Source organism: Eptesicus fuscus, chromosome 21 (assembly GCF_027574615.1).
Source record: "Eptesicus fuscus isolate TK198812 chromosome 21, DD_ASM_mEF_20220401, whole genome shotgun sequence".
NCBI lineage: Eukaryota > Metazoa > Chordata > Mammalia > Chiroptera > Vespertilionidae > Eptesicus > Eptesicus fuscus.
The window spans coordinates 35,110,821-35,138,327 of record NC_072493.1 but is presented as its reverse complement, the minus strand read 5'-3'; the positions used below and the strand labels follow the sequence as shown (position 1 = coordinate 35,138,327).

The 27,507-nt window shown below is 40.8% G+C and overlaps 2 protein-coding genes across 5 annotated transcripts in view; one reads left to right on the top strand and one right to left on the bottom strand.

The window, feature by feature from the left end:
- ZFP1 (ZFP1 zinc finger protein) overlaps nucleotides 1-27,507 on the top strand; it is an 837,904-nt gene that overhangs the window by 414,874 nt on the left and 395,523 nt on the right. The gene's annotated exons all lie outside the window — the stretch shown is intronic.
- RFWD3 (ring finger and WD repeat domain 3) overlaps nucleotides 11,025-27,507 on the bottom strand; it is a 36,770-nt gene continuing 20,287 nt past the window's right edge. For 3 of the 4 annotated variants that reach the window (XM_008139664.3, XM_054710131.1, XM_054710132.1), the window contains exons 7-13: nucleotides 26,874-26,988; nucleotides 25,488-25,707; nucleotides 18,823-18,973; nucleotides 17,332-17,508; nucleotides 15,297-15,511; nucleotides 13,519-13,730; nucleotides 11,025-12,336 (exon numbers count right to left, since the gene is read on the bottom strand). In XM_008139664.3, coding sequence (XP_008137886.2) covers nucleotides 12,193-12,336; nucleotides 13,519-13,730; nucleotides 15,297-15,511; nucleotides 17,332-17,508; nucleotides 18,823-18,973; nucleotides 25,488-25,707; nucleotides 26,874-26,988 — 1,234 coding nt within the window. In that variant the 3' untranslated portion in view covers nucleotides 11,025-12,192. The remainder of the gene's footprint in view (nucleotides 12,337-13,518; nucleotides 13,731-15,296; nucleotides 15,512-17,331; nucleotides 17,509-18,822; nucleotides 18,974-25,487; nucleotides 25,708-26,873; nucleotides 26,989-27,507) is intronic. The other variant, XM_054710133.1, reaches the window with a different exon arrangement.

The following is a 27,507-nucleotide window of genomic DNA, read 5'->3' as shown; positions in this document are numbered from 1 at the left end:
CTAAAATAGATTAAAAACAAGAGAATTTCAACAGAAAATTAGATTCTACACAAATAAACAAACATCTAGAACTTAATTAAAATGCCTTAAATGACCAACAGACTGGATGTCTTAGTCTGTTTGGGCTGCTATACAAAACACCACAGACTGGGTGACTTATAAACAATAGAAACTAATTTATCACAGTTCTGGAGGCTGGAAAATCCAAGATCAAGACGCCAGGAGGTTTGCTGTCTGGTGAGAGCCCACTTCCGGGTCCTTACCCAGCTGTCTTCTTGCTGTAACCTCACATGGTGGAAGGATGCCAGGGGCAGTGATCCTCTTCACAAGGCTCCATCCTCAGGACCTGATCACACTCCCAAAGATCCCACCCTCAAACAACATAACATTGGGGGTTAGGATTTCAACATAGGAATTGGGCAGGTTAAACAAACATTCTACAGCACTGGACAGAATTGCTGAAGGAAAACAGGTCAATAGAAAACATCCAAAAGGAAAGAGAAAAAAAAAAAAAGAATAGAGGCAAAAGTAGGTTTATGGTGTATGTGAAACATAGAATTTATTCTTTCCTTTATTATATTTTTTGATTTCAGAAAGGAAGAGGGAGAGATAGAAACATCAATGATGAGAATCATTGATTGGCTGACTCCTGAACGCCCCCTAGTGGGGATCGAACCGCCACCCAGGCATGTGTCCTTGACTGGAATCAAACCCGGGACCCTTCAGTCCACAAGCCAATGCTCTATCCACTGAGCCAAAACAGCTAGGGTCAGAATTTATTCTTGTATTGTTATGTATTATTTTCTATATGAACATTAGCAAGCCTCCTTTTGCCCCACCATGTATAATTTAAGTCCCAAAAGGAGAGAAGGAAGATAATGGTCCAGCTCAATATTTGAAAAGATAATGCTTTGAATTTCTCAAAACTGATGAAAGATATCAACCTATAGTTAAGTTCTGTGAACCCCGAGTAGGTAAATACAAAGAATTTGTATTTCAATAAAAGTATATTATAAAAAAGATCAACCAATGAATGCATGAATAAATGAAACAGCAAAAATCAATGTTTCTTGTCCTCTCTCTCTCTCTAAAAAAAAAAAAAAAAAGACAAAATGATTTTTATTACCCTAACTGGTTTGGCTCAGTGGATTGAGCATCAGCCTGCGGACTGAAGGGTCCCAGGTTTGATTCCGATCAAGGGCATGTACCTGGGTTTCGGGCACATCCCCAGTAGGGGGTGTGCAGGAGGCAGCTGATCGATGTTTCTCTCTCATTACTGTTTCTAACTCTCTCTCCCTCTCCCTACCTCTCTGTAAAAATTCAATAAAATATATTTTTAAAAAAATAAATAAGCCGAAACCGGTTTGGCTCAGTGGATAGAGCGTCGGCCTGCGGACTCAAGGGTCCCAGGTTCGATTCCGGTCAAGGGCATGTACCTTGGTTGCGGGCACATCCCCGGTGGGGGGTGTGCAGGAGGCAGCTGATCGATGTTTCTCTCTCAGCTATGTTTCTGACTCTCTATCCCTCTCTCTTCCTCTCTGTAAAAAATCAATAAAATATAAATAAAAAATAAATAAATAAATAAATAAATAAATAAAATGAAATGATTTTTACTTAAAATGTATATATTTTTAATATATTTTCATTGATTTCAGAGAAGAAGGGAAAGGGATAGAAACATCAATGATGAGAGAGAATCATTGATTGGCTACCTCCTGCACTCCCCCTACTGGGGATGGAGCTTGCAACTCTGGGCATGTGCCCTTGACCTGAATCGAACCTGGGACCCTTTGGTCCACAGGTCGATGCTCTATCCACTGAGCCAAACCAGCTAGGGCTATTTACTTAAAATACTTTTTAAATATATTTTTATTGTTGACAGTATTACAAATCTCTCCCATTTCCTCCCTTTACCCCCCTCCTCCCATCCCCTACCCATCCACCCCCAGGTCTTCACTACCCTATTGCCCATGTCCATGGGATATGGATATAAGTATATAAGTTCTTTGGTTTATCTCTTCTCATCTCCCCAACTCCACATCAAGATATGTCAGCCTGTTCCAGGCCTCCATGCTTTGAGTCTTATTTTGTTGATCAATTCATTTTGTTCATTGGATTCCACAAATATAAGTGAGATCATGTGATATTTGTCTTTCTCAGACTGGCTTATTTCACCAATGGATCAAATTTAAAATATATATATTTCTTTATTGATTTCAGAGAAAAAGGGAGAGAAACATCAATGATGAGAGAATCATTGATCAGCTGCCTCCTGCAGGCCCCCTACTGGGGATTGAGCCCACAACCCGAGCATGTGCCCTTGGCCAGAATCGAACCTGGGACCCCTCAGTCCGCAGGCCAATGCTCCATCCACTGAGCCAAAATGGCCAGGGCTGGATCAATTTTTTTTAAAGTGACATGAAGAGGCCTTTGTTCTTCCCTCCCACTCTGGGTGGGTGGTGGAAATCACTAGCTCTCTTCTCCTCTGGAGGAAATGTCTGAGTCAGGAGCCCCTGGCCAGGGGCCAGACAACACTGTCACATGAAGGTTGAGGCTAAACATAATACAGACTCCTAGCAAGCATCTTTTATCCAGTGTATGAAGACATTTCTATACACTGCAGTGAATAATCTGAAACAAAATTAAGGAAACAATTCTATCAAAAAGAACAAAATACTGCCCGGACAGCATGGTTCAGTGGTTGAGCATCAACCTATGAACCAGGAGGTCACAGTTCAATTCCCAGTCAGGGTACATGCCCAGGTTGTGGGCTTGATCCCCAGTGGGGGGTATCAATGATTCTCTCTCATTGATGTTTCTATCTCTCTCTCCTTCTCTGAAATCAATAACAATATATTTTTTAAAAAAGAGAACAAAATACTTAGGAATAAATGTAACAAAGGAGGCAAAAGACTTGTAAACAATACTACAAAAGATTGATGGCCCTGGCCAGTGTGGTTCAGTTGGTTGAGTGTCATACCATGCACTAAAAGATCACAGGTTCAATTCCCATTCAGGGCACATACCCAGATTGTGGGTTCCATGCTTGGTTGGGGTGTGTGCAGGAGGCAACAACTGATCAAAGTTTCTCTCTCTCTCCCTCTCCCTTCCTCTCTTTCAAAAATCTATAAAAAACATATTAAAGAAAAACACTGCTGAAATGAAAGACATAATTAAGTAGAAAAACATGACACCTTTGTAAACTGAAAGACTTTAATATTGTTATGAATAGTTCCCAAAGCAATCTACAAATCCAGTGTAATCCCTATCAAAATCCCAATTATATTTTTTGTAATAGGAAAACCCATCATAAAATTCATTTGAAATCTTAACCCTTTGCACTCGATTGCTTTTTTCTCGATTCCTTTATTCTACTCGGGATTTAATTTTTTAAATACCCCAGATTTTAAGCACGGCAGTAGAATAAAAACTGGAGTTTCTTTTCATACAAACTTATTTATTTGGATTTTTTTATATTTCAAATTATTGATACATTCAAAGAGTATAAAAAGAGCTGCTACCGATGCTAACCGTGTCGAGTCACACTCGACATCCTAGTGCAAAAGGTTAAGAGGTCCAAAATAGCCAAAAGTCTCATAAATAAATGAACCAAAATGAGGGTACACACTTTCTGATTTGAAAATATACTAGAAAGTTATAGTAATCAAAACAGTGTAGTACTGGCAGAAAGACATACAGACCAATGGGATAGAATAGAATGCCCAGAAAGAAACACTCACATTACAAATGATTCTCGATAAGGGTGCCAAGACCATTTAAGTAAAAAGACAGTTTCTTTGACAAATGATGTTGGGAAGACAGTACCCACATGCAAAAAAATGAAGTTGGACTTTTAACTCACTTTATAAACAAATATTAACTGAAAAAGGATCAAAGACCTAGAGGTGAGAACTGTAAGACAATTAGGCAACAAAAGAAAAAATAGACAAATTGGACTTCATCAAAATTTAAACTTTTATGCATCAAAACACAATATTGATAGAATAGAAATGCAAACCACAGAATGAGGGAAAATATATCCTAATATATAAAAACCCAGAGTCTGTAACATCCAAAACAACCAAAGGCTCAACCAACTGGAAGTTACCCAGCACTGACTGCCCGCCACTACGGGTGCTGACCCAGCACTGACTGCCAAGAGGGTTGCGGATCGGGCCTGAAGAGAGGCCTGGAGAGAGAAGCAGGGTCTGATCCGTAGCCTCTGTGGCAGCTGTTGATCACCCCTTGCCTCTCTTTCTCTCGGGGCCTGGCCAGCAGCCGCGCTTCTCTTTCTCTCGGGCCTCTGCTGGGGCTGCTGACAAACCTCACCTCTCTGATCAGGCCCATTGATAGGCCCAGAGATGCTGACTGGCGTAAAAACCAATCAATCATAACCAAATCTGGGTGAAGTGCGAGGAGCCAATGGCTGCCTAGGAGGTGGAGCTTTTATTGCTGACTGGCATAGAAACTGACCAATCAGAACCTAATCTGGGTGAAGTGGGGAGGAACCAATGGCTGCCTAGGAGGTGGAGCTTTTATTGCTGACTGGCATAGAAACTGACCAATCAGAACCTAATCTGGGTGAAGTGGGGAGGAACCAATGGCTGCCTAGGAGGAGGAGCTTTTGACACTGGCTGGCATAGAATCCAACCAATCAGAGCCTAATCCGGATGAACTGCGAAGGCAGAACCTTAGATGGGGGTTGAGGAGGGGTTTTAAGGGCAACAGCTGTTTGGTGTAAGGTGTAAGAAAGTGGTTCAATTTTTTAATGACCAGTTTGGCAGTATTGTGCATATGGCTGGCTATCAGCCCAGAAATAGGGATTATGTGTTTTTGTCTGCCAAGAGCATCTCCTCCTGATGAAAAAGGCTACCCCCCGACACACATTTAAGCAATCCTATCTTATATAATCTATCTATACTACTAAAAGGGTAATATGCTAATTAGACCGGGTCAACCGGCCATCTTCTGACGTCTGACTTCCTTCTGGACAAAGCCATGGTGGTAGGGGTCAAGGCAGAGGCCATTAAGGGATAGGCCGGCAGAGTAGGGCAGTTGGGGGCGAGATCAGTCAAGCAGTTCGGGGTGATCAGGCAGGCAGGCAGGCAGAGGCAGTTAGGGGCGATCAGGCAGGCAGGCAAGTGAGCAGTTAGGAGCCAGTGGTCCCAGATTGCGAGAGGGTGCAGGCTGGGTGAGGGACTGCCCCCCGCATGCATGAATTTTGTGCACCAGGCCACTAGTCTATATATATTAAAAAGGCAGCTACTGTAACAGCCATAACGACCTAACAACTGGTCGCTATGACCCCCAATGTGGCCAGTGAACTAGCTGATCAGGGGGTGGGGCCAGTGGCCAACCTTGCAGCCCCTCCCCCCTGCCAACCTGCCCCTGATCGGACTCTCCCACCTGGATCAAGAGTGGGGCCTGTTGGCCAAACGCCCCCTCTCTTCCACCCCGGCCGGCCAACTGCACCCCCAATCAGCCCGCCCCACCACAATAGGCCCACAGCTCCTCCCGCCACCGGCCTGCCCCTGATCGCACCCCTCCACCCCAATAGGGGGTAGGGCTGGCTGGCCAACCTCCTGCAGCCCCTCCCCCCACCTGGCTCCACTCCAGATCAGCCCCCCTCACCCTGATCAGGGGCAGGGCCTGCTGGCCAACCACCCATTACCCCTACCCCAGGCCACTGGCCCCTGATCGGCACCCCTCTCTACCCCATTCAGGGGTGGGGCTGGATGGCCCACCGCCCACAGCCCCTCCCCATGACCATCCCCACCCCCAATCATCCCCCTAACCCCAATTGGGGGCGGAGCCCACCAGCCAATCACCTGTGGCCCCTCCCCACAGCCAGCATGGCCAGCCAACCCCCCAGCATCTCCTCTTCCCAACAGGCCCAGCCCCAATCTGCCCCAATCAGCCCCATCTGTGCACGAATTCATGCACTGAGCCTATAATATATTTGATAAAAAGTTAATGTCCAGAATATATAAAGAACTCCTAAAATTAAACAAAAAGATAAAAACATTAAAAACCCATGCTTTATTTTATTTTATTATTTTTACAGAGAGGAAGGGAGAGGGATAGAGAGCCAGAAACATTGATGAGAGAGAAACATTGACCAGCTGCCTTCTGCACACCCCCTACCAGGGATGTGCCTGCAACCAATGTACATGCCTTTGACTGGAATTGAACCTGGGACCCCCCAGTCCACAGACCGATGCTCTATCCACTGAGCCAAACCGGTTTCAGTGTCCCCATGCTTTATTTTAAAAAGAAATGATAAACTGTAAATAACATTGCCTCATGAAGTTCTAACACTTTCATCCTAAAATTATTTACCTTTAATGCTTATCTCAGAATTCTCAACTTTTGAAGCCTCCCTAGGAAAATTTACCCTTTATCAACATGTCATTTTTATTTTATTTTTTTTAATATATTTTATTGATTTTTTACAGAGAGGAAGAGAGAGGGATAGAGAGTTAGAAACATCGATGAGAGAGGAACATCGATCAGCTGCCTCTTGCACACCCCCTACTGGGGATGTGCCCGCGACCAAGGTACATGCCCTTGACCGGAATCGAACCTGGGACCCTTGAGTCCGCAGGCCGACGCTCTATTCACTGAGCCAAACCGGTTTCGGCAACATGTCATTTTTAATTCATTTAATAATTTATATTCACTTATTTAATAACTAGAGGCCCGGTGCACAAAACTTATGAACTCGGGGTGGGGGGGGGGCCTCAGCCCGGCCTACGCCCTCTTGCAGTCTGGGAGCCCTCAGGGGATGTCCAACTGACATCTGAGTGCCGCTCACCACTGGCCTCTCCCACCACTGCCACTGCCACTGTGCTCGCCAGGCACGAGCCTGGCTTCTGGCTGAGAGGTGCTCCCCCTGTGGGAGTGCACTGACCACCAGGGGGTAGTTCCTGTGTTGAGCATCTTACCCCTGGTGGTCTATGTGCATCATAAGGACTGGTTTTTCCACTGTTTGGTCGATTTGCATATTAGCCTTTTATTATATAGGACTAAAGGCCCGATGCACGAAATTCATACAAGAGTAAGGCTCTTGCAGACACATCAGCTGCCTGGATCCCTCCCCTGCAGCCATGTCATCCCAGGACATCCAGTCTAATTAGCATATTATGCTTTTATTATTATAGATTATTTTCTGAGCACTTCCTATGTATTTTCTGCCTTGGAGTTAGCACTGTGGTTAGGAAAACCAGCCTAGACTGTCTGGGTTTCATTATCTACACCACTATTTGCCTTCTGGTGGGTTCACTTGGGTCCTGTAAAAGCAATCTTCAGACAGGATTAGCTATGGAGGACTATTAAGAGGAGAGCTTTCCAGGAATAAGTCTGCTTTAACTTCTCTGCCACATTCAGTCATTGCTTGGGAGTAAGGCTTGGTGAGTGTGGCCTCAGAGTGAACACAATGGATTTCAGAGCACAGCAGCTGGGACATTGGTCAGTTACATTCCCCAGTTGGAGATCTGAGACATATTTTATTTTCATGATCACACAGATTTATTTCTCCACACAATTGGGTTACCAAGCTACTCCATAGTTTCCATGGATCTGGGAACAAGCCAGAGCAGTTCCACCTCTTCACCTGATCTGTGATAAGCCTTAAACAGGTAGTTCTAGCCCATGTCATAGACTCTTCCATTGAAGAGTAATGTTCCCAGGCTCACTACCCAGAAACCCAAGACAAATGAGGGCATTTGGAAGAGTGTTAAGAGTCACAATAATGATACTATGCTGCTATAAAAAAGAAGGAATTCTTTTTTTTTAAAATATATTTTTATTGATTTCAGAGAGGAAGAGAGAGGGAGAAATAGAAACATCAGTGATGAGAGAGAATCATGGATCAGCTGCCTTCTGCACGCCCCCTATGGGGATCGAGCCCATAACCTGGGCATGTACCCTTGACCAGAATCGAACCCGGGACCCTTCAGTCTGCAGGCCGACACTCTGTCCACTGGGTCAAACCGGCTAGGGCAAGAAGGAATTCTTACCATTTACTGCAGCATGGATGGACCTGGAGAGCATTACGTTAAGTGAAATAAGCCAGGCAATGAAAGAAAAATACCACATGATCTCACTTATTTTATGGAAAATAAAGAACATTATAACCTAATAAACAAAAAGATAAATACAGAGGCAGTAAAGCACAGAACAGACTGTCAAATTACAGTGGGAAAGCAGGGGAGTGTTGGGGAGGGGGGGTAGAGATCAACCAAAGAACTTGTATGCATGCATATAAGCACAATAAATGGACACAAGACACTAGTGGGGTGGGATGAGGGCATGCGACAGGGGGTAGAGGAGGCTGGGGGGGAAAAAAAGGAGATATACGTACTACTACATGTAATACTTTAAACAATAAAAAAATATTAAAATAAAATAAAAAGTCAAAATAACTTGCATGACCGCCTGCTTTATTTTTTAAATTCTCACCCAAGGACATGCTTAGAGAAAGGAAGAATAGAGAAACAGAGAGGGAAAGAAACATCAATTGATTGCCTTTTGTACAAGTCCCAACCAGGGATTGAACCCACAACCTCAATGTGCCCAGACCAGGAATTGAACTAGCAACCTTTCAGTGCAAGGGGTGATGCTCAACAAACTTAGCCACTTCAGCCAGGCTATTTTCATTTCATTATTATCATTTTAAAGTATGTTTTTATTGATTTTTTAGAGAGAAAGGGAGAGATAGAAACATCATCATGGATCAGCTGCTTCCTGCATGCCCCCTACCGGGGATCAAGCCCGCACCCCAGGCATGTGACCTGACTGGGAAGTGAAGCAGATACCTCTTGGTTCATGAGCCACACAGGCCAGGCAGACTATTTTCATTTTAAATGTAGAAGTTATGGGAAATTATCCTAGGCTATTCTGGAGACAGAGAAATAAAAAAAATGAAAGTGAGCTTTTATCCAGGTTTCCCAATTCCTCCTTGGCTAACAGTAATAGAAAGTATAAAGTGGGAGTGGGAAGACTAGGATATGTAAAATTAAATACCTAAATGTCATTTTCCTTTAATATTTTAACCTATTTCTTCCCCTGTAAATTAGAATAATACATTTTATAACATTGCTTAAAAATTAATATATTGGGAAAGGGCTTTGTAAAGGGATAAACAGTAGAAATTATTACCAATTAACAGTATTTTTTTTTTTGTGTGTGTGTGTGTGTGTGTGTGTGTGTGTGATTTGGGGTTTACTTCTGTCATTTTCTGAAGGAACACCAGGTTCCATGACAACAGTAAACTTTACCTATGGATTCAGTCCTCCTGGAATCTAGTAAACTCCATTTGCTATTCAGCTGAAAAACATTTTCAGCCTTTCCAGTCTAATCCTTAAATGCCATCATTTATGGCAATAGAAATTCCTGAGCTAAACAGAACAAAGAAGCTAAGATAAGTAGCCAGAACCGTCCTGAGCAAGAACCCAGGAGCCCATACTTGCCCAATGCTGCTGCCACCACTAGAAAAGCTTTCTTCTTGTGTTCTCCCACATTAGTCTCCTGCATTCAAAGAAACTAATAGGAAGCTAGCAGACAAAGGGAGTCTGGGAAATAGAGGCAAATACACAGCTCCCTATTAGCAACAGTAAAATAGAATTGCTAGCTAAAGCTTCAACTAGCTCATCAATTTAAATAATATGTTTACTTCAGATCCAGGGTAACTGTGTAACTCAGACCATGTACTGCATGAAATGGAGAAATCTACCAGGCTGGGATCATAGCTTTCTCCCAAGAGGCAATCATGTTCCTGCCTCTGACAGTTAGAGACAAAAGACACCAGGAGCTGTTACACACAGCAAATTCTTTATTTTCATATTAACATTAAAATAGAAAACACAAACATTAAAACATATTAACAGAGATCCCATTGCTCTGTTTTGAATGCAGGTACAAGGATATATAAAACAAGATGTTTTGAGTTTGCTTAACTTCAAATCCTCAAATGGGAAAACAACCTGAGAGACAGGAATGAAGAAACATGGCAGGGCCTGGTGCTATACAGGACACCAGAGCCGGGATCTACAAATGCAATCTCCTGCCAGGTGCGGGGGTGCAGGGAGGCTAAAGGTGAGGTTTTTTCCTTTGGAGAAATCAGTCACATGAATTTGTTTCTAAAACATACAAATTTCCTGAAGGAACCCAAGGATTGGCAAGAGGTGAGATTCACCCAACCTCCCTAGTAGTAAGTCCCTTGGTTCCTATGCTTAGGCCAATCAATCAGCATCCCTTGAGTGTACTTCAAGGCTAGTCAAATCCTAACCCTGTCCAAGACAAAAGGCAGACAGGATCTGACCACCTGCATCCCTCTCTGTGACAGCCTACTGAAACCAGATACATTCTGCTTTTTAATTCAAATCCCAATCTGCCACTGAAGCTTTAGGCCTGGGCAATCAAATCATCAACATATCAAAAGGAATATATCCTCTGAGGAAAGGGGGCTCTTTCCCAGATCCTGGAAATTGGATTTTTTTTTTAAATAAATAGGAGGATGCCATTTTTAAAAGGCACAAGTAGAACTTGGAACTCTAGGGAAATCTGCAATAACCCCTTCCTGGTGAGAAATGCTGGAAAAGGCTCAGGAGTTGACAGGTCAGAACTATTTTGAAATAAAAATAATGTTTCTACAACAATTATTTTAAGAAAAATCACACTCCTGAGCCCTCTACTGGAGAAAAGTGCAGGGCCCAAATGTGGACAATCCAGAGTTAAAATGAATAAACATTTCCCTCAACACTTAGAAAAGTTTAGGAACGGAGACAAATCAAAGAAACTTGGGCCCTGGCCAGTGTAGCTCAGTTGGTTGGGTGTCATCCTGTGCATGGAAGAATTGCAGGTTCCATTGCTGGTGATAACACATAGCCAGGGTGTGGCTCGATCCCCTGAAGGGGGGCCTGCAATGTTTCACTCTTACATAGATGTTTCTCTCTCTCTCTCTCTCTCTCTCTCTCTCTCTCTCTAAAAATCAATAAAAATGTTTTATACATACATACATACATACATATATACACATATATATATATATGTGTGTGTGTGTGTGTATATATATATATATGAATGAAACTTTGAATTAGACATCATCTTCACATGGGGAAGGCTTTATATGGGAATTCTAAACATGCTCAAGAACAGCCTCTCACTCCGGAGGGGCGGCTTTATTCAGATGGGAACTTTCAGAAGTGAAGTGACAGGCCCTTCTCCTATTTTCAGCAGCAGTCTGAGCAGCTTCTCTTTTGTAAGTCTCTTTTGCAAAGTTAACCCATTGCTCCTACTATGATACTGAGATTTAAGAGCTTTAACATATTGCTTGCTCATCTTTTCCTAATGAGGGAAAAGGAATGGTCTTCAAAGCACTGGTTTATATAAAGCTATCCCTGAGATTTTAGGCTGGCTACAAAAATGTCTTCCCCACTGCTCAAACAACTGGCCTCTTTCCTTGGCTCTCACAATGCAATGAACTTAATGCCTTCAGCATCAGGAAAGTTGTCTATACTCATTACAGCTGCCTCCATCATAGGGCTTGCCCATATTCTAGCAACTGCACAACTGGAACATAACTGTGGCTGCCACAAAGTAGACCAGATGTGCTCTACCACATACTTCTATGGGGATGAGACCGAGTTATTAAAATGTCAGCCCACAAGGTAAAAAATAGACAAAATCCTACACAAGGTTCTATAATGCCCTCTTGTGTTCAACTGAAAAATTCTGCATCCACTTGCATCCAAGTAGCCTCAAATGGTTAGTCCCTTTAGGGACATAAGCATTCCCAACCCAAATAGCCCATGTGACAAGACCACTCAAACAGGGCCTAGAACATGGTTGGTGCACAATCATATCCTAAATGACTGCTGGAAAGATACTCTCTGTGGTCCAGCAAACAGTCTGAATGAAAATATTGTTTCTCCACAAAGATTCATGAAGGCTTTTAATCCAAGAAATGGTCAATGTAGACAGTTAACAGTCACTTCCTCTTTTGATGGACATAATACACAATCTGTAGTTTTAGTGACCTGGAGTCTTAGAATCATACTAAACCAAAGGAATCATGTTCCCAAAAGTTCTAGGCCAGACAATAAGCAGGGATCTTGCTCAAGGCTGTTAGATGCTAGCAAACAACGCTGAACATTAACCAGTGGCAATGCCTTGTAAGTTTCAAGACCATGGTCACTCCCACTTATAGATTTGAACCATCTTCTCTGTTAAGGTAGCCACGTGGCTGCTATGGTTCACCTCAAATGGACAGATGTCCAAGACAGGCTGATCAGTCGGCAGACCCTGCAGCAAGGAGCCACTGCTAGCATCCCATACCTAAAGAAGACAAATAAAGATAAAAGGTAAAAAGTCATTCAATTAAGCTAGGGGACTTTCTTTCTCATCCACTTTGAGAGAGTTGCAGAGAGCACTGCCTGGGTAGCAAAGTCCCTACCCCTCATCAGGTTGCAATCAGCACACTGACACGATCCAGTATGATCACCTACTATAATCAGCAATTAGTTTATCTGTGAGCAGATCTGAAAATCAAGCCTTGCTAGCATTCATCCCCTTGAATATATGTGCTGGGCAGTCTTCTAGGAATAATAGGGACAATATGACAAAATCCTTGTTCCTGTCTTCATGGAACCGATCATATTCTAATTGGTACTTTCTTTTTCTTTTACTGTGAAATTTCTTTTATTGTGAAATAAAAAAATTTAAGTATTAAAACCCATACACAGCTGATTAAGCTTTTACTACACCTGCTTCATTGATCCTATTTTTTTTTTTCTGATTTCATGTCCTTTTACCCTTAAATTCTTAGGTAAGGCTTGGATTCAAGTTCAATAACATCTCATAGAAGGCACCCTCTGCTTCATATTGCTTTACATCAAGAGGGACATTATCTGGTAAGCTCACCTACCTAAAGTTGATTGATTTGTTTAGGTGGTAACAGGTCGACTCCTCTCCCCATTGTGAAATTTCCCACTAACCTTTCATCTATTGATAAAGCTGATGCCTGAATCATTATTTTATAGGGGTTTCAGCAGTGTTGTTTTCTTTTTATTAAGATTCAAAGTACAGCCCATGGAACACTTTAGCTCAGGGGTCCTCAAACTTTTTAAACAGGGGGGGCCAGTTCATTCTCCCTCAGACCGTTGGAGGGCCGGACTATAGTTTAAAAAAAACTATGAACAAATTTCTATGCACACTGCACATATCTTATTTTTAAGTGAAAAACCAAAACGGCAAAAACACCCACATGTGGCCGCGGGCCTTGGTTTGAGGACGCCTGCTTTAGCTTATGTAAAAAGAATGAAGGGAATCTACAGATATTGAAATGAAAAGAGAGCCAAGATAGGAAGTTAAATGGGAAAAGAGCAAACCATAGAAAGCAGTAGTAAAGTGTGACTTATAATACATACTCACTCACACATATGCAGATGTATATAATCATGAAGGAGAACTTTGGCTTTTTGCTTTATACATTTCTCTATAAAAATATAAAAGGCTCACCAGGGCAGAATATGATGCTTCATCCCCAATACACACCAGGATGCTGCCACTCTTCTCTGGGTTTTGGAAAAGAGCATTTTTGGTCAGTAGTTTGCAAGTGCGCCCCCCAAGGAATGTCTGTACAGGATGGCAGGAGCAGACTGGCTCTCCAGCGTCATCCAGCTTGTAGGACATCTCCATCAGAACACTGCGTAAAGTGTTGTGATTTTTATCTACAGGATAGAAAAATGTATTGCTCCATGAAAATGGTCCAAATAAATTAACCAAGCACCTCAGGCACAACCTAGTTGAGTGAAAAAGCCTCAATTTATTAAACCATCAAGCATAGCTAACAAAGCAAATATAATAACAAGCCCTATGTGAGTTTATCAGTGGTTAGACCTCTGGCCAGTGGACTGAAGGGTTGCATTCTGGTCAAGGGCACTTACCTCGGTTGCAGGTTCAATCACTGGCCCCGGTCGGGGCACATGCGGGAGGCAACCAATTGATGTGTCGCTCTCACATTGATGTTTCTCTCCCTCTCTCTCTCCCCTTTCCTTCCACTCTCTCTAAAAATCAACGTGTGAAAAAAAAAAATCTTCTGGTGAGGATTAACAACAACAGAAAACAACACACACACACACACACACACACACACACACACACACACACACACAGAGAGAGAAATAGTCCGTTCTTAAAAAACACACACAAAAAAACACACATAGTAACAACAAAAATAATACAGCACAAATGAAATTCGAACCCTAGCCTAGGATGAAGCAGGTTATCTACAAAAGATTTTGCCTATTAGGGAAACAATTTGAGAATGGACTATCTATCCTTTTTAGTACAATCACTGTATCCTGCAGACCTCTGCTTGGGTTTTTATCTTCCTTAACAGTTCTGACCACATTTTTCTTCCTTTTCCCCAGTGAGGACTCTATTAGCCCCAGAACTGCACATTTTTATAAATGTGTTACTACAGAAGGGAAAACATATATCTACGGCACTTCTGGGAGGCAAATGAAAACTAGAGAACAAAATAGAGCCCCCAAGTTTTCTTGGAGACAGAGACCTATGAGATACTAAAAACAAAAAGGGTCAGAAGACTCTGCTGAAGCAACTCTACATCTCCAACAAAATTGTAAATGATTACAGAGCCACTAATAGCAGAAGTATAGCACTTTAATGACTATCTCTGATGAAACATCTGCCTAACCATCAGTATAGCTCATCAAAATAGATTCATACCTTTCAGGCTAAAAAGAACCTACGAATTTAAGTAGAGTTGGTTGTCATGGGTTTCAACTTGGTTCTGGAGGCAGTGAGAAGTTCAGTTGGCTAGGCCCACACAACAATGGTTGTCCTTCTATTTTCCACTTAACTTTGTTGGCCCCAAGTAAGGAAAAGCTAAGGCCCTAATCAGAGTCCTACATGGCTGCCTTCACCGGGGCCTTTCTGTTAAGTGAAGTGAGGAGCAGGCAGAAGACATAAAACTGATCTGAGGGTGGTCCAATGGCCTCAAAAGCAGGCCTCCTCATCCCATTACTGTTTTAAGTCGTAGGGATTCCTAAAGTGGCTAATTTACTTCCAGGAAGTACCTAGCAGAATCTGTCCTAGTTTACACAGTGAGGAGCAGGAAGGCAGGCTCCATGCAGAAACTTGAAGCTATCCTTCTTACTGTAGTAGTAATAGCTGTCAGTCTGTGAGGGGCTTACCAATACTACAGAAGGGTAGGGAAAACTCTCCTCCCAAACAAATCACAGGAGGTCCCATGAGGGCATCCTAACACTCACCAGGCCTGTAGGTCACAAGACAGTGTCGGGTGCTGCTTTCTGTCTGAAAGTCTATGCAGCCCCCTGGCTCTATGGGCAGCACATGAGGCTGATGAGAAGAGTCCGTTTTTCGCTCCCAGAAGGTAGCATTCTCCAAGGTTCCAGCCAACACTCCACCATATGGAAATACAGCCGAGGCAGCTCTGGGTATGTATGACAGGGACACCAGTGGGCATCTGAAGGGAAAAAGGGAAACCATGCCTCACATTCTAATACTTGGACTATTCCAGACCCCACTATCAGGAGCCCTCCCTTGAGCACATTTCTCTCTCTATAAAAGAGGTTAAAAATCGTCTGAGTCACTAGCTGACATCTGATAAAAATGACCAACCCACTCTGTAGAAATAAAAGGCCATCCATGTAATATTTTACATCCAATTCCAGAAGAGACACCACATGCTCTAAATGCAGTGAAAACAAATGGACAAAGAAATTAAATAGTACAAGATCACAATGACAAGAAAAGAGAGTTAGCCACATAAAGAAAAGTTAGAAAAGAAACACAGCTTATACATCTAAATAAAATAAAGCTTCCAAGCTGTAGTTGACAGACCTCTCGATTAAAATATAGCTTAAAGCAACTAATTTCAATTCAAACAATTATTTCTTTATAGATTTTCTAAATCTCTTTTTGCAAGCATATATCCAGGACTATGTGAAGAATTCTCTCAGAAATATTAGCCTATAGACTATGTCTTTATGAACTTGTTTCTGTTCAAGTTGCCAAAACGATCACTTTGCCTGCCTTATTTCATTTCCCTGTCACAATGAAGGTAACCAAAACAAACTCAAACAGAAATAAACAATATTTACAAATATTACCTTGCCATTTGCTGTATTTTATTATCTACTCTCTGTGGTCCTCTACATCAATGGCAGTTACCTTGTTTGCCTGGGGTTGACATTTGTGTAAGTTTACATCAATCATCTTCAGGCCCACAGACCACATCACTGAAGCATGATTCCACCCCATCCAAATGAAAAGAAAACCCCAAAGTGTTGAACCTAGGTTTCAGTAAATAATTATTACTGTAGTACTATCTTTTTATTTAGATCATGTTGCCCTCTTTTAATATATATTCAAATTGAAAATGGAAATTCTTTCTTAAGACACTTCTCATTTTGGACCAGGTCATAAACCCCTCTCCGTTTGAAAACTTTGTGTGTCCAGGATTATTATGCTCAAATGGTACTCAACACATTCTGAAAAGCCACCGTGATGCTGATGGCCACCCACCCTCAGAACTCCAGCTGACCTCACAAACCTCCCAACTCTGTAATTGGATTACAAATGATTAAGTCATAGTAATATGGTATCCTTAGACCAGTGGTCGGCAAACTCATTAGTCAACAGAGCCAAATATCAACAGTACAACGATTGAAATTTCTTTTGAGAGCCAAATTTTAAACTTAAACTTCTTCTAACGCCACTTCTTTAAAATAGACTCGCCCAGGCTGTGGTATTTTGTGGAAGAGCCATACTCAAGAGGCCAAAGAGCCGCATGTGGCTCGAGAGCCGCAGTTTGACGACCAAGGCCTTAGACCAAGTTGGTTTAATTGTGCATTAGGGAAGTTTTAAATCACTTTTTATTGAGCTACCTTTTACTGTTTTCGTCATGTGTTAGACATGTGGCTGTAAAAGCAAGTGTTTGCTAACCATATTTTATAGATGAAGAACACAACAGGCTAAGATGAGATCACTCATATGTAGTGGACCTGTGTGTTGAACATAGATCTGACTTCATTTTGCCATGTTGGATAATGAGTAATTCCATGAAGCTGGTTATACTTGGCACCAGAGTTTTCTACCATGTGAAATATCATAAATATAAACTTTAAGGATCTTACTGATATTTAAGTGAGAATTAATCAGTGGACTCAGAGAGAACTGCCCTCTGTGAGGAATTGTGATCAACTGTGAAACACTCTTGGAAAGAGAATTAATATAACAACTGCCCAAGAGAAAGACGCTACCTACCAGTGAATGGCTCCCTACCTGGCTTTTTGAGGTACTAATTCCTGGACATAACAACTCGTGTTTCGAAGGTCATATACCAGAACTGAACCGTTGACCAGTCCAGCGTAGATGTAATTGTTTTCATCAAGACACCAGCAGCAGCTCCAGACAGCACGTCCAGCATTATAAGTCTGGACCACAGTATTTGTCTCCAGGCTGTGAAGTTATAAGAGACTTTTACAACTATGCATTAAAAAAATAAAAAATATAACTAAGATGTAAAGATCATCATCTCAATGCTAATCATTTAAGAATATACCCTCCCATCCAAACTATTTGAATTTCCAATTTCCTCTAAGGAATGCGCAGGTAACGCCTTCTAATTCAAAATATATTTTTTTTGGAAGGGAGGAGGTGGGGGACACATGTGTTCCTCTTAAACTGTAATGAAGTAAGAGTAAATTAAAGGGACACAGAGTCCTACATGGCTGAAAGTCCTACAAAGTACATTCCCATCTTATTTCCATTACCTTCTCCATAGTTACCTATTACACAGGTGATCATATTCCATGTTGAAAATATAAAAATATATTATAATTCAATCATCTAGAGTCATTTATAACAGTTTGGTATTTAACCCCTCCCCATCCCAATTTTATAACACTACTAGAAAAAAAAACATAGCACAAACATATGCAAAAGATAACAATACATTGAGTTTTGGGGCAAAATTAAGCAGAAGCATTTTTGAAAAGCACTATCTCGATGTTCCTCAGATTTAGGTGCAGAAATTAAACAGGAAGCCAACTATCAGATATTTAATCAGAACTGATTTCTAAAAGATAAAGGCACAGATCACTCTTAGATTTGGTTCACAGCACTCACAAAGCATGTAAAAGATAAAATGCAGTAACTGTGCCTAGCCTGTGTTGCTCAGTGGTTGAGCAATGATACATGAACCAGGAGGTCACGGTTCAATTCCCAGTCAGGGATCATGCCAAGGTTGTGGCCTTGATCCCCAGCAGGAGGTGTGCAGAAGGCAGCTGATTAATGATTCTCATCATTGATATTTCTATTTCTCACCCCCTTCCTTCCATTCTGAAATAAAAAAAGTAAAATGCAGTAACTGAGGGTTATCAATTAGAGAAATCATCATGGCACCGAAGGAGAGTGAGCTCCCAGTATTCCTGTTAGGCAAAATGATCCGGCAATAAGCAGTCTTAAGCTGGTAGGATAACTCAATGGTGTCAGGTATTAAGGCTGCCTCCATAATGTCATTTCATTATCTCAAGGATGTTCCTCTTATCTGCATGGCTTAAGATGTATTTTGTAACATATATAATTTTAAAGAAAGGGAATACTAGACATATTGTTTTGAAACATGCTGTGTCACCTTTTAAAAGCAATACAGTTTGAATTAAATAAACCTAGATCTCAGAAGACAATGCCTTAGACCAAAATAAAAACAAAAGCTAAGGTCATCATAACACGCAGCAGCCCAGGTCTAATCTTCCTCCCCAAAGCACTCACCTGGTCAGTTTAACAGTGTTATCTAGGGAAGCAGAGAGAAGTAAGCCTTTGGACTGATTGCCAAAAGCCAGTCCTCGGATCTGTTTGCTATGCATGGGAATGTACTGACTGCTTTTCATGTTGGCAGTACTGAACATCTTAACACCAAAGCCTGTCAAAGATAAGAAGAGAGTGAGATACGTCACTGATAGTCAGCTTACGGCAAAGCAAACTCTTTCAAGTAGCTCCTTTGTCCACCTTTCTTGACATGTAAGTTCCTGGAAAAAGTTAGTCAAGCAAAAAGAATAAAAATTTCCTGTGGTTTTATTATAAAAAATATATTCCAGCCCAGCTGGTGTGGGTCAGTGGTTGAGTTATCGACCTATGAACCAGGCAGTCAAGGTTCAATTCTGGTCAGGGCAGAGGCCCAGGTTGCGGGCTCAATTCTTCCTCTCAGAAATCAATAAAAATGTATTCTAAAAAAAGGATATTCTATTTTGAATATCCATCAACAGGTAAATGATAAACCATCACACACACACAATCGAATATTACCCAGCAATAACAAGGAATAAATTAAATACAAACTATAATACAAATTAACCTCAAAAATCTTATGCTGAATGAAGCCAGATCAAGAAAGTAAAGAGCAATACTATTTATGATTCTATTTATATAAAACTAGAGGCCCAGTGCACGAATTCATGCATGTGTGGGGTCCCTCAGCCTGGCCGATGATCAGGGCTGATGGGGGCTGTCTCACCCAGTCCTGATGGAGGCCAATGGGGGCCGGCCAGCAGGGGGGGAGGAACTACGGGAGGTTGGCTGGCCACAGGTTGGCTGTGGAAGCACACTGACCACCAGGGGGCAGCTTCTGCATTGAGCGTCTGCCCTGTAGTGGTCAGAGTGCTTCATAGTGATTGGTCAACTGGTCGTTTGGTTGTTCAGTCGCTTAGGCTTTTATATATATAGATTCCAGAACAGGTGCCCTTATCTATAGTGCACTAAATCAACTAGGGAACATGAGTACTAATCTATAGTGACAGAAAGTCAATTGGTGATTGCCTGGGAATGCCTTAAAAGGGACAGGTGGAAGATAGATTACATAAAAGCATAAGAAAACTTTTGGGGTGATATAGATATTCACTATCTTGATTGCAGAGCTGGTTTCAAGGTATATACATATGTTAAGAAATCATCAAATAGAATACTTTAAGTATATATAGTTTATTATATATCAATTATACTTCAATAAAGTTTTTGAGAGAGACAGAGAGAGAGCAAGATACAGAAAGGGCTCTCTCTCTCACAAGGCAAGACCTAAATAGATACTTTTCAAAATAAGACATAAGGAAGGTCAAGAGACATGAAAACATGCTCAAAGTCACTAATCATCCAAGAGATGCAAATCAAAACGACAATGAGGTACCATCTCACACCTGTCAGAATGGCAATCATGAACAAATCAACAAACGACTAGTGCTGGTGAGGATGCGGAGAAAAAGGAACACTCGTGCACTGCTGGTGGGAATGCAGACTGGTGCAGCCACTGTGGAAAGCAGTATGGAGTTTCCTCAAAAAACTAAAAATGGAACTCCCATTCGACCCAGTGATCCTACTTCTAGAAATACACTGAGTGGCCAGATTATTATGATTTCTGAACACATAATAATCTGGCCACTCCGTGTACTTCTCTTGAGTACCTTATTTATTTGATATCAAAGATACTATAAATTGTGCACCTAATCAGTTTTCCCCTTTGCACTGGCTGATAGAAAGCTCAGGGCGAATAAGTGGCTGATCTCCAGCAAAAGTCTAGAACAGTGGTCGGCAAGCTCATTAGTCAACAGAGCCAAATATCTCAGTACAACGACTGAAATTTCTTTTGAGAGCCAAAAACCGACTTCTGCGCATGGGCCACGAAGTTTCAACCGCACTGTACGTGTGCGCCCGCACGTGGTATTTTGTGGAAGAGCCACACTCAAGGGGCCAAAAAGCTGCATGTGGCTCGCGAGCTGCAGTTTGCCAACCACTGGTCTAGGATACTTTTGGTACCCATTTGAGATACAAATACACTGAGTGGCCAGATGATTATGCGTTCAGAGATCATAATAATCTGGCCACTCAGTGTAAAGCAAAAGAAACTAGAAACACCAGTCAGAAAGGATATATGCACCCCTATGTTCATAGCAGCACAATTTACCACTACAGCTAAGATTTGGCAACAGCCTAAGTGCCCATCAGCAGACGAGTGGATTAAAAAACGATGGTACAACTACACAATAGAATACTACGCTGCTGTAAAAAGGAACTCCTCCCCTTTGCAAAAACATGGATGGACCTGGAGAGTATTATGCTAAGTGAAATAAATCAGTTGAAGAAAAGATAAATATCACATGATCTCACTCATTTGTGGAATATAATGAACAATATAAACTAATGAACAAAAACAGATCCAGAGTCAGAGAAGCATCCATCAAACCGTCAAACCTCAGAGAGGAAAGGCAGGGGAGGGCGGATGTAAGGGGGAGAGATTCACCGAAGGAATAGTATGCATGCATATAAGCCTAACCAATGGACACAGATACGGGGGGGGGGGGGGGGGGGGGGGCGGGCGGGGGGGGGGTTGAGGGCATGAGTAGGGGTGGAGGGAGCAATGGGGGATAAGGACACATATGTAATACCTTAATCAATAAATAAAATAAAACAATAAAAAAAGAGAAATGAACAGTAAAAAAAAAATTGACAAGTAATAAAAAAGTGGTGGCACATACATACAATGCAATATTACTCAGTCATGAAATAGAATAAAATCTTACCATTGGTTACAGCATGGATGATCTAGAGGGTATTATGCCAAGTGAAATAAGTCAGAGAAAGACAAACATTGTATGATTTCACTTACATGTGGAATTTAAAGAAAATAAACGAAGAAACAAAAGTGAAACAGACTAATGGTTACCAGAGTGGAGGGGGGTTAGGGAACTGGGTAAAAAAGAAGGGTTTAACCTTTTGCACTCGGATGTCGAGTGTGACTCGACACGGTTAGCATCGGTAGCAGCTCTTTTTATACTCTTTGAATGTAGCAATAATTTGAAATATAAACAAATCCAAATAAATAAGTTTGTATGAAAAGAAACTCCAGTTTTTTATTCTACTGCCGCGCTTTGTAAAATCTGGGGTATTTAAAAAATTAAATCCCAAGTAGAATAAAGGAATCGAGAAAAAAGCAAGCGAGTGCAAAGGGTTAAGAAGTACAAAATAGTCACAGGAATATATAGGGAATAGAGTCAATAATAGTGTAATAACTCTGTATGATGCTAGGTGGGTACTAGAAATATTGGGGGGAACACCTTACACTTATGTCCATCCACTATGTTGTATACCTGAAACTAACACAAAATAATACTAAATGTAAACTGTCATTAAAAAATAAAATTTAAAGGAAAAAAAAAGAATGGAGATTAGTAGTTTCTGTATCAGGTGGTCAAGATAGGCTACATTTGTCTGAAATAGAATGAAAATAAATGACATCTCAATTAATGTATATCATTCAACGAGTGGAAAAGAAAACCGAAAACTTGTTCTTTAAATTTTTTTGTTATTGTTCTCTTTCTAGGCTATGATATCAATTTTTTAAATCAAATTATAAAAGAAATTTTATTTAGAAAGTTAACAGAGATAGAAGTGAGCCAACTGGGCTGCTTAGGCTCAGGAAACAAGTTACAAGTTACAGAGGCAGAAGAAAAGCCTTTGGAGCTCAGGAAAAAGGCCAAGGTTACCTGTCTGTGGAAGAGGGGGACGGGAAAGGTGCAGGCGAGCCCTAGCTGGTTTGGCTCAATGGATAGAGAGTCAGCCTGCGGAGTGAAGGGTCCCAGGTTTGATTCCGGCCAAGGGCACATGCCCAGGTTGTGGGCTCGATCCCCAATAGGGTGCATGCAGGAGGCAGCCGATCAATGATTCTCTCTCATCATTGATGTTTCTATCTCCCTATCCTCCCCCTTCCTCTCTAAAACCAATAAAGAAATATATTTTTTAAAAAAGGAAGATGCAGGCGTGTTCCCTCTATCTATTATTATTTTAATTATATATTACCCTCTCCCTTCCTCTCTGAAATCAATAAAGAAATATATTTTAAAAAAACAACAACACAGGTGCAGGCATGTTCCCTCTATCGATTATTATTTTAATTATACATTAACAGAATTTGTCAAAATACCCTTGAATCACACTTCAGCTTCTCTAGGGAATCAAATAGGAGAAATTTCCGTTTTTTCCTGAAACAGAATTAGAAGAGCCAGTGAGACAAAGAGGGAAACTATGAGCTTTAAATCAACAAGGGAACATGAATACTTGCCTAGTTAATCAACAAGGGAAACAAAAAGTTAGAACCAGCAGGCTATCAAGAGCTAGCTATGCAGAGTGGAACAGATATGTAAAAAAAAAAAAAGGGGGGGTAATTAATATTTTTCTAGCTTGTAGGTAAGATTTTAATTGATAATACACCTTTTTTAATTAAAAACCTGGCCCTAGCTGGTTTAGTTCAGTGGATAGAGCTTGGACCTACAAACTGAAGGGTCCTGGGTTCAATTCGGGTCAAGGGCACATGCCTGGATCGCAGGTTCGATCCCCACTAGGGAGTGTGCAGAAGGCAGCCGATCCATGATTCCCTCTCCCTTCCTCTCTGAAATCAATAAAAAAGATATTTAAAAATATATATATTAAAAACACGTACAAATATATATGTATATAAATCTGGGTAGAATATGGGAACACTATAAACAATCCTTTTACTTTTCCCTCAATTAAAGTCTTCTAATAGCTTCTTAACTCACAGCTAATATCAGTGAATAGAAAAATATACGAAAATGTAGGAATTCCACTCCCTAACTTGTATATACCTAAGTTTAGGGATATAGTTTTGATACATTTGATGGAATTTGTAAGTGGGGAAACAGAAGATATCAGGCTGAAGCAAAGGGACCTGATAGTTGGCAGAAAGCATATGCTGAAGACAGTAGAAACATCTGCAACATTTAGGAATGATTTAATTTGTCATGTAGAGAGATTTGGTTTTCAACATTAAGACAATGTAAAATTAAGCTTAAAAAGCACAAATGACCCAGCTGGCATGGCTCAGTGGTTGAGCATAGACCTATGAATCAGGAGGTCATAGATCGATTCCCTGACCGGGAGTATGCCCACGTTGTAGGCTCGATCCCCAGTGTGGGGCGTGCAGGAAGCAGCCAATCAACAATTCTCTCTCATCTCTGATGTTTCTATCTCTCCTCCTCTCCCTTCCTCTCTGAAATCAATAAAAATGTATTTTTTTAAAAAGCACAAAATGTTAAAATTAGTATAGTATTTTTTTAAATATATATTTTATTGACTTTTTTTTTACAGAGATGAAGGGAGAGGGATAGAGAGTTTGAAACACCGATGAGAGAGAAACATAGATCAGCTGCCTCCTACACACCCACTGCTGGGGATGTGCCCACAACCCAGGTACATGCCCTTGACCGGAATTGAACCTGGGACCCTTCAGTCCACAGGACAATGCTCTATCCACTGATCCAAACCGGTTAGGGCAAAATTAGTATAGTAATAATAAAATAATAAATGTATTCCAAAATTCCTTTATTTGGAATTTGTAATTTCTCCGCCTAAAATAAACTCAGGTTAAGTTCAATGAGTTTTAAAAAAATACATTTTTTATTTGTTACAGAGAGGAAGGGAGAGAGAGATAGAAGTATCACTGATGAGAGAGAGAATCATTGAGCCTACAACCCGGGCATGTGGCCTGACTGGGAATCAAAACGTGACCTCCTAGTTCAGGCGTCCTCAAACTACGTTTTGCCATTTTGTTTTTTTACTTCAAAATAAGATATGTGCAGTGTGCATAGGAATTTGTTCATAGTTTTTTTTTAAACTATAGTCCGGCCCTCCAACGGTCTGAGGGACAGTGAACTGGCCCCCTGTTTAAAAAGTTTGAGGACCCCTGTCCTAGTTCATAGGTTGACTCTCATTTATTGAGCCACACCAGCCAGGCAGGAATCTGTCAATTTGAATAATTCTAAAAATAAGTATTAAATCTTATTTTAATTTGAATTAGTCCTCAGAATAGTGGTGTTGTTTTTTTCAAATATTTCCAATCTAAAATGCACCTATAACTTCAGTGGGACATATAGTCCTTCTTGGACTGTACCAGTAATGAACATTTCCAAGTACCTCATCTTCTCTTACTTTATCATGGATTTTCAGTATTTCTGCTCTCCTGGTTAATTAATTTACAGAAGGAAGTCAACAGACAGTAAAGACATTTTGCAGCACCCTGAAGTATCTGCATGAGCAGAAAACTAGGAAAAGCTTATTTGGTGGGCTATGGACAGTGTTCTGGATACAAGAACACTAAATACTCCAAAATGAGAGAAGAGAAATAGAGTTCAATAATGTACACAAAAACCGAGGTTTTAGACCAAGCATGTCAAACTCAAAGGCTAACACGGCTAAATAAACAAGGTTTAAGTTTATGTGGCTGTAAAAAAATAAAAGTTTCAATTTTCATAGAAACATAGGTTTATTTCAATAGAGACATGCTGAATACAAAGGGCTAAAATAAATGAGTAATTGTTAATGAGTATTTGTTATGGGCCTCAAGTTTGACATGCTTGTTCTAGACTGTTCACCTGGAACAAAGGTAGCCTGAGGAGAAGGTTGTGACACCACCAGACAGTTCAGAGCATCACAGTAGGTCATAATTCGGCAGTTTCCACTCTGAGACACTGTGAAGGTCTTCTGGAACAAGTACTTGTGCTGGGGCTGTTTGCAGGGCGAGCCGCTTAGCCAAGGTCCTTTGGAGCTCAGTAAGAGCTGATCCCGATGTTGCAGAATAAGTTTTTGCAAGTCCTAAAATGAAAAAGATTTTATAAATGTGAAGCTTTTTTGTTTTGTCTTGTTTTATTAAAATTTTTTAAAGTTATTTTTATTGATGAGAGAGAGACATCAATTTGTTGTTCCACTTTTTTTTTTTTTTTTTTAAATATATTTTATTGATTTTTTACAGAGAGGAAGAGAGAGGGATAGAGAGTTAGAAACATCGATGATAGAGAAACATCGATCAGCTGCCTCTTGCACAACCCCTACTGGGGATGTGCCCGCAACCAAGGTACATGCCCCTGACCGGAATCGAACCTGGGACCCTTGAGTCCGCAGGCCGACGCTCTATCCACTGAGCCAAACCAGTCAGGGCTGTTGTTCCACTTCTTATTCACACACTCATTTGTTGATTCTTGTATGTGCCCTGACAAGGGATCAAACCCACAACCTTGGTATGTTGGGATGATGTTCAAAAAACTGAGCTAACCGGCCAGGGCCATCTGTAGCTTTTTTGATTATTATTCCCCTCATGCAAAATTCCTTGATCTAATACAAGGAGGGTTGTTTTTTTAAAAAATATTTTTATTGATTTTTAGAGAGAGAGGAAGAAAGAGGGATAGAGATAGAAACATTGATGAGAAACATTATCAATCAGCTGCCTCCTGCACACTCCCCACCAGGAATTGAGCCCACCACTTGGGCATGTGCCCTAACAAGGAATGGAACCGATGACTCTTAATTCCTGGGTCTACACTCAGTCACTGAGCCACACCAGCCCAGCACAAGGAGGTTTCTTATCCATTATGTGAAAATGTTAACATAAATCCTAGAGAATTGCTGTAGTTCTGGCAGTATTACAACAAGCAAATGAAAAAAAAACAAGCACAGAATCATAAATAATAGGGTTGAAAATTGTTTTTGTTTAAAACATCATTTTATTGGTAGATGCAGGAAGATGAAAGGACTTACGTTTTGAGTTATCTGGTTTAATCTTTTTAAAAATTCAGATTGCAATAGAATTAATCATAAAACATGTAAGCTTTGGACAAATGCTCTAAACAGAAATAAAGTTGGTTATGTTTACTTGCTGACAATTTTGATAAATCCTATTTGTATCTGAGATGAACCTTAGTAATATTCAGATTCTTTTTCAATTCCTATACAGAAAGTCATTTGGATTAGAAAGGCAAACTTACCTGGACACGATTATGAAGCTTAGTGCATTCCTCAGTGAGGACTTGAAGTCGGAGCCGGCACTGTGCTGCTTCTAACTCTGCCTGCTTCCTTAGCATCTGCTCCTGTAATAAGGTACTAGAGGGGGAAAGCCAGCAAGAAGTAGAAATTAGGAAGACTACTGAAGACTTCCCATCAAGGTAGCATAGTAAGTTCATGCTATGATATAAGCACTTTTCTGTAAATATGTCATGACTGAATAAAATATAACAAGAGAAAAATCTCAAATCCAGAAACAATACAGAAATGTAGCATGCACAGCTAAACTCAAGAGCCTAGTAGGTTTGGTGTTAAAGTAGGCAGTGATGACCAGGAGTTTTGGCTCCTTAAGCAATGAGGACTAAAAATGCAAAATGAGGGATCAGAACTAAGCTCTATTTGAGTAGAGCCAATTATGAAAGTGTAAAATGACATGTTAAAAGACTAAGGTTATCTGCTGGAGTAAAAGAAAAAACAAGCTACAAGATTAGATACTCAAATAACACTACAAAAAAGAGGCTGAAGTGAAAAACATAGGATGCATGTAACAGGAAAATGATAACAAAAGACCAATTAGAATTAAAAAGAATGAATAAGCATAAAGATAAACAATGCATA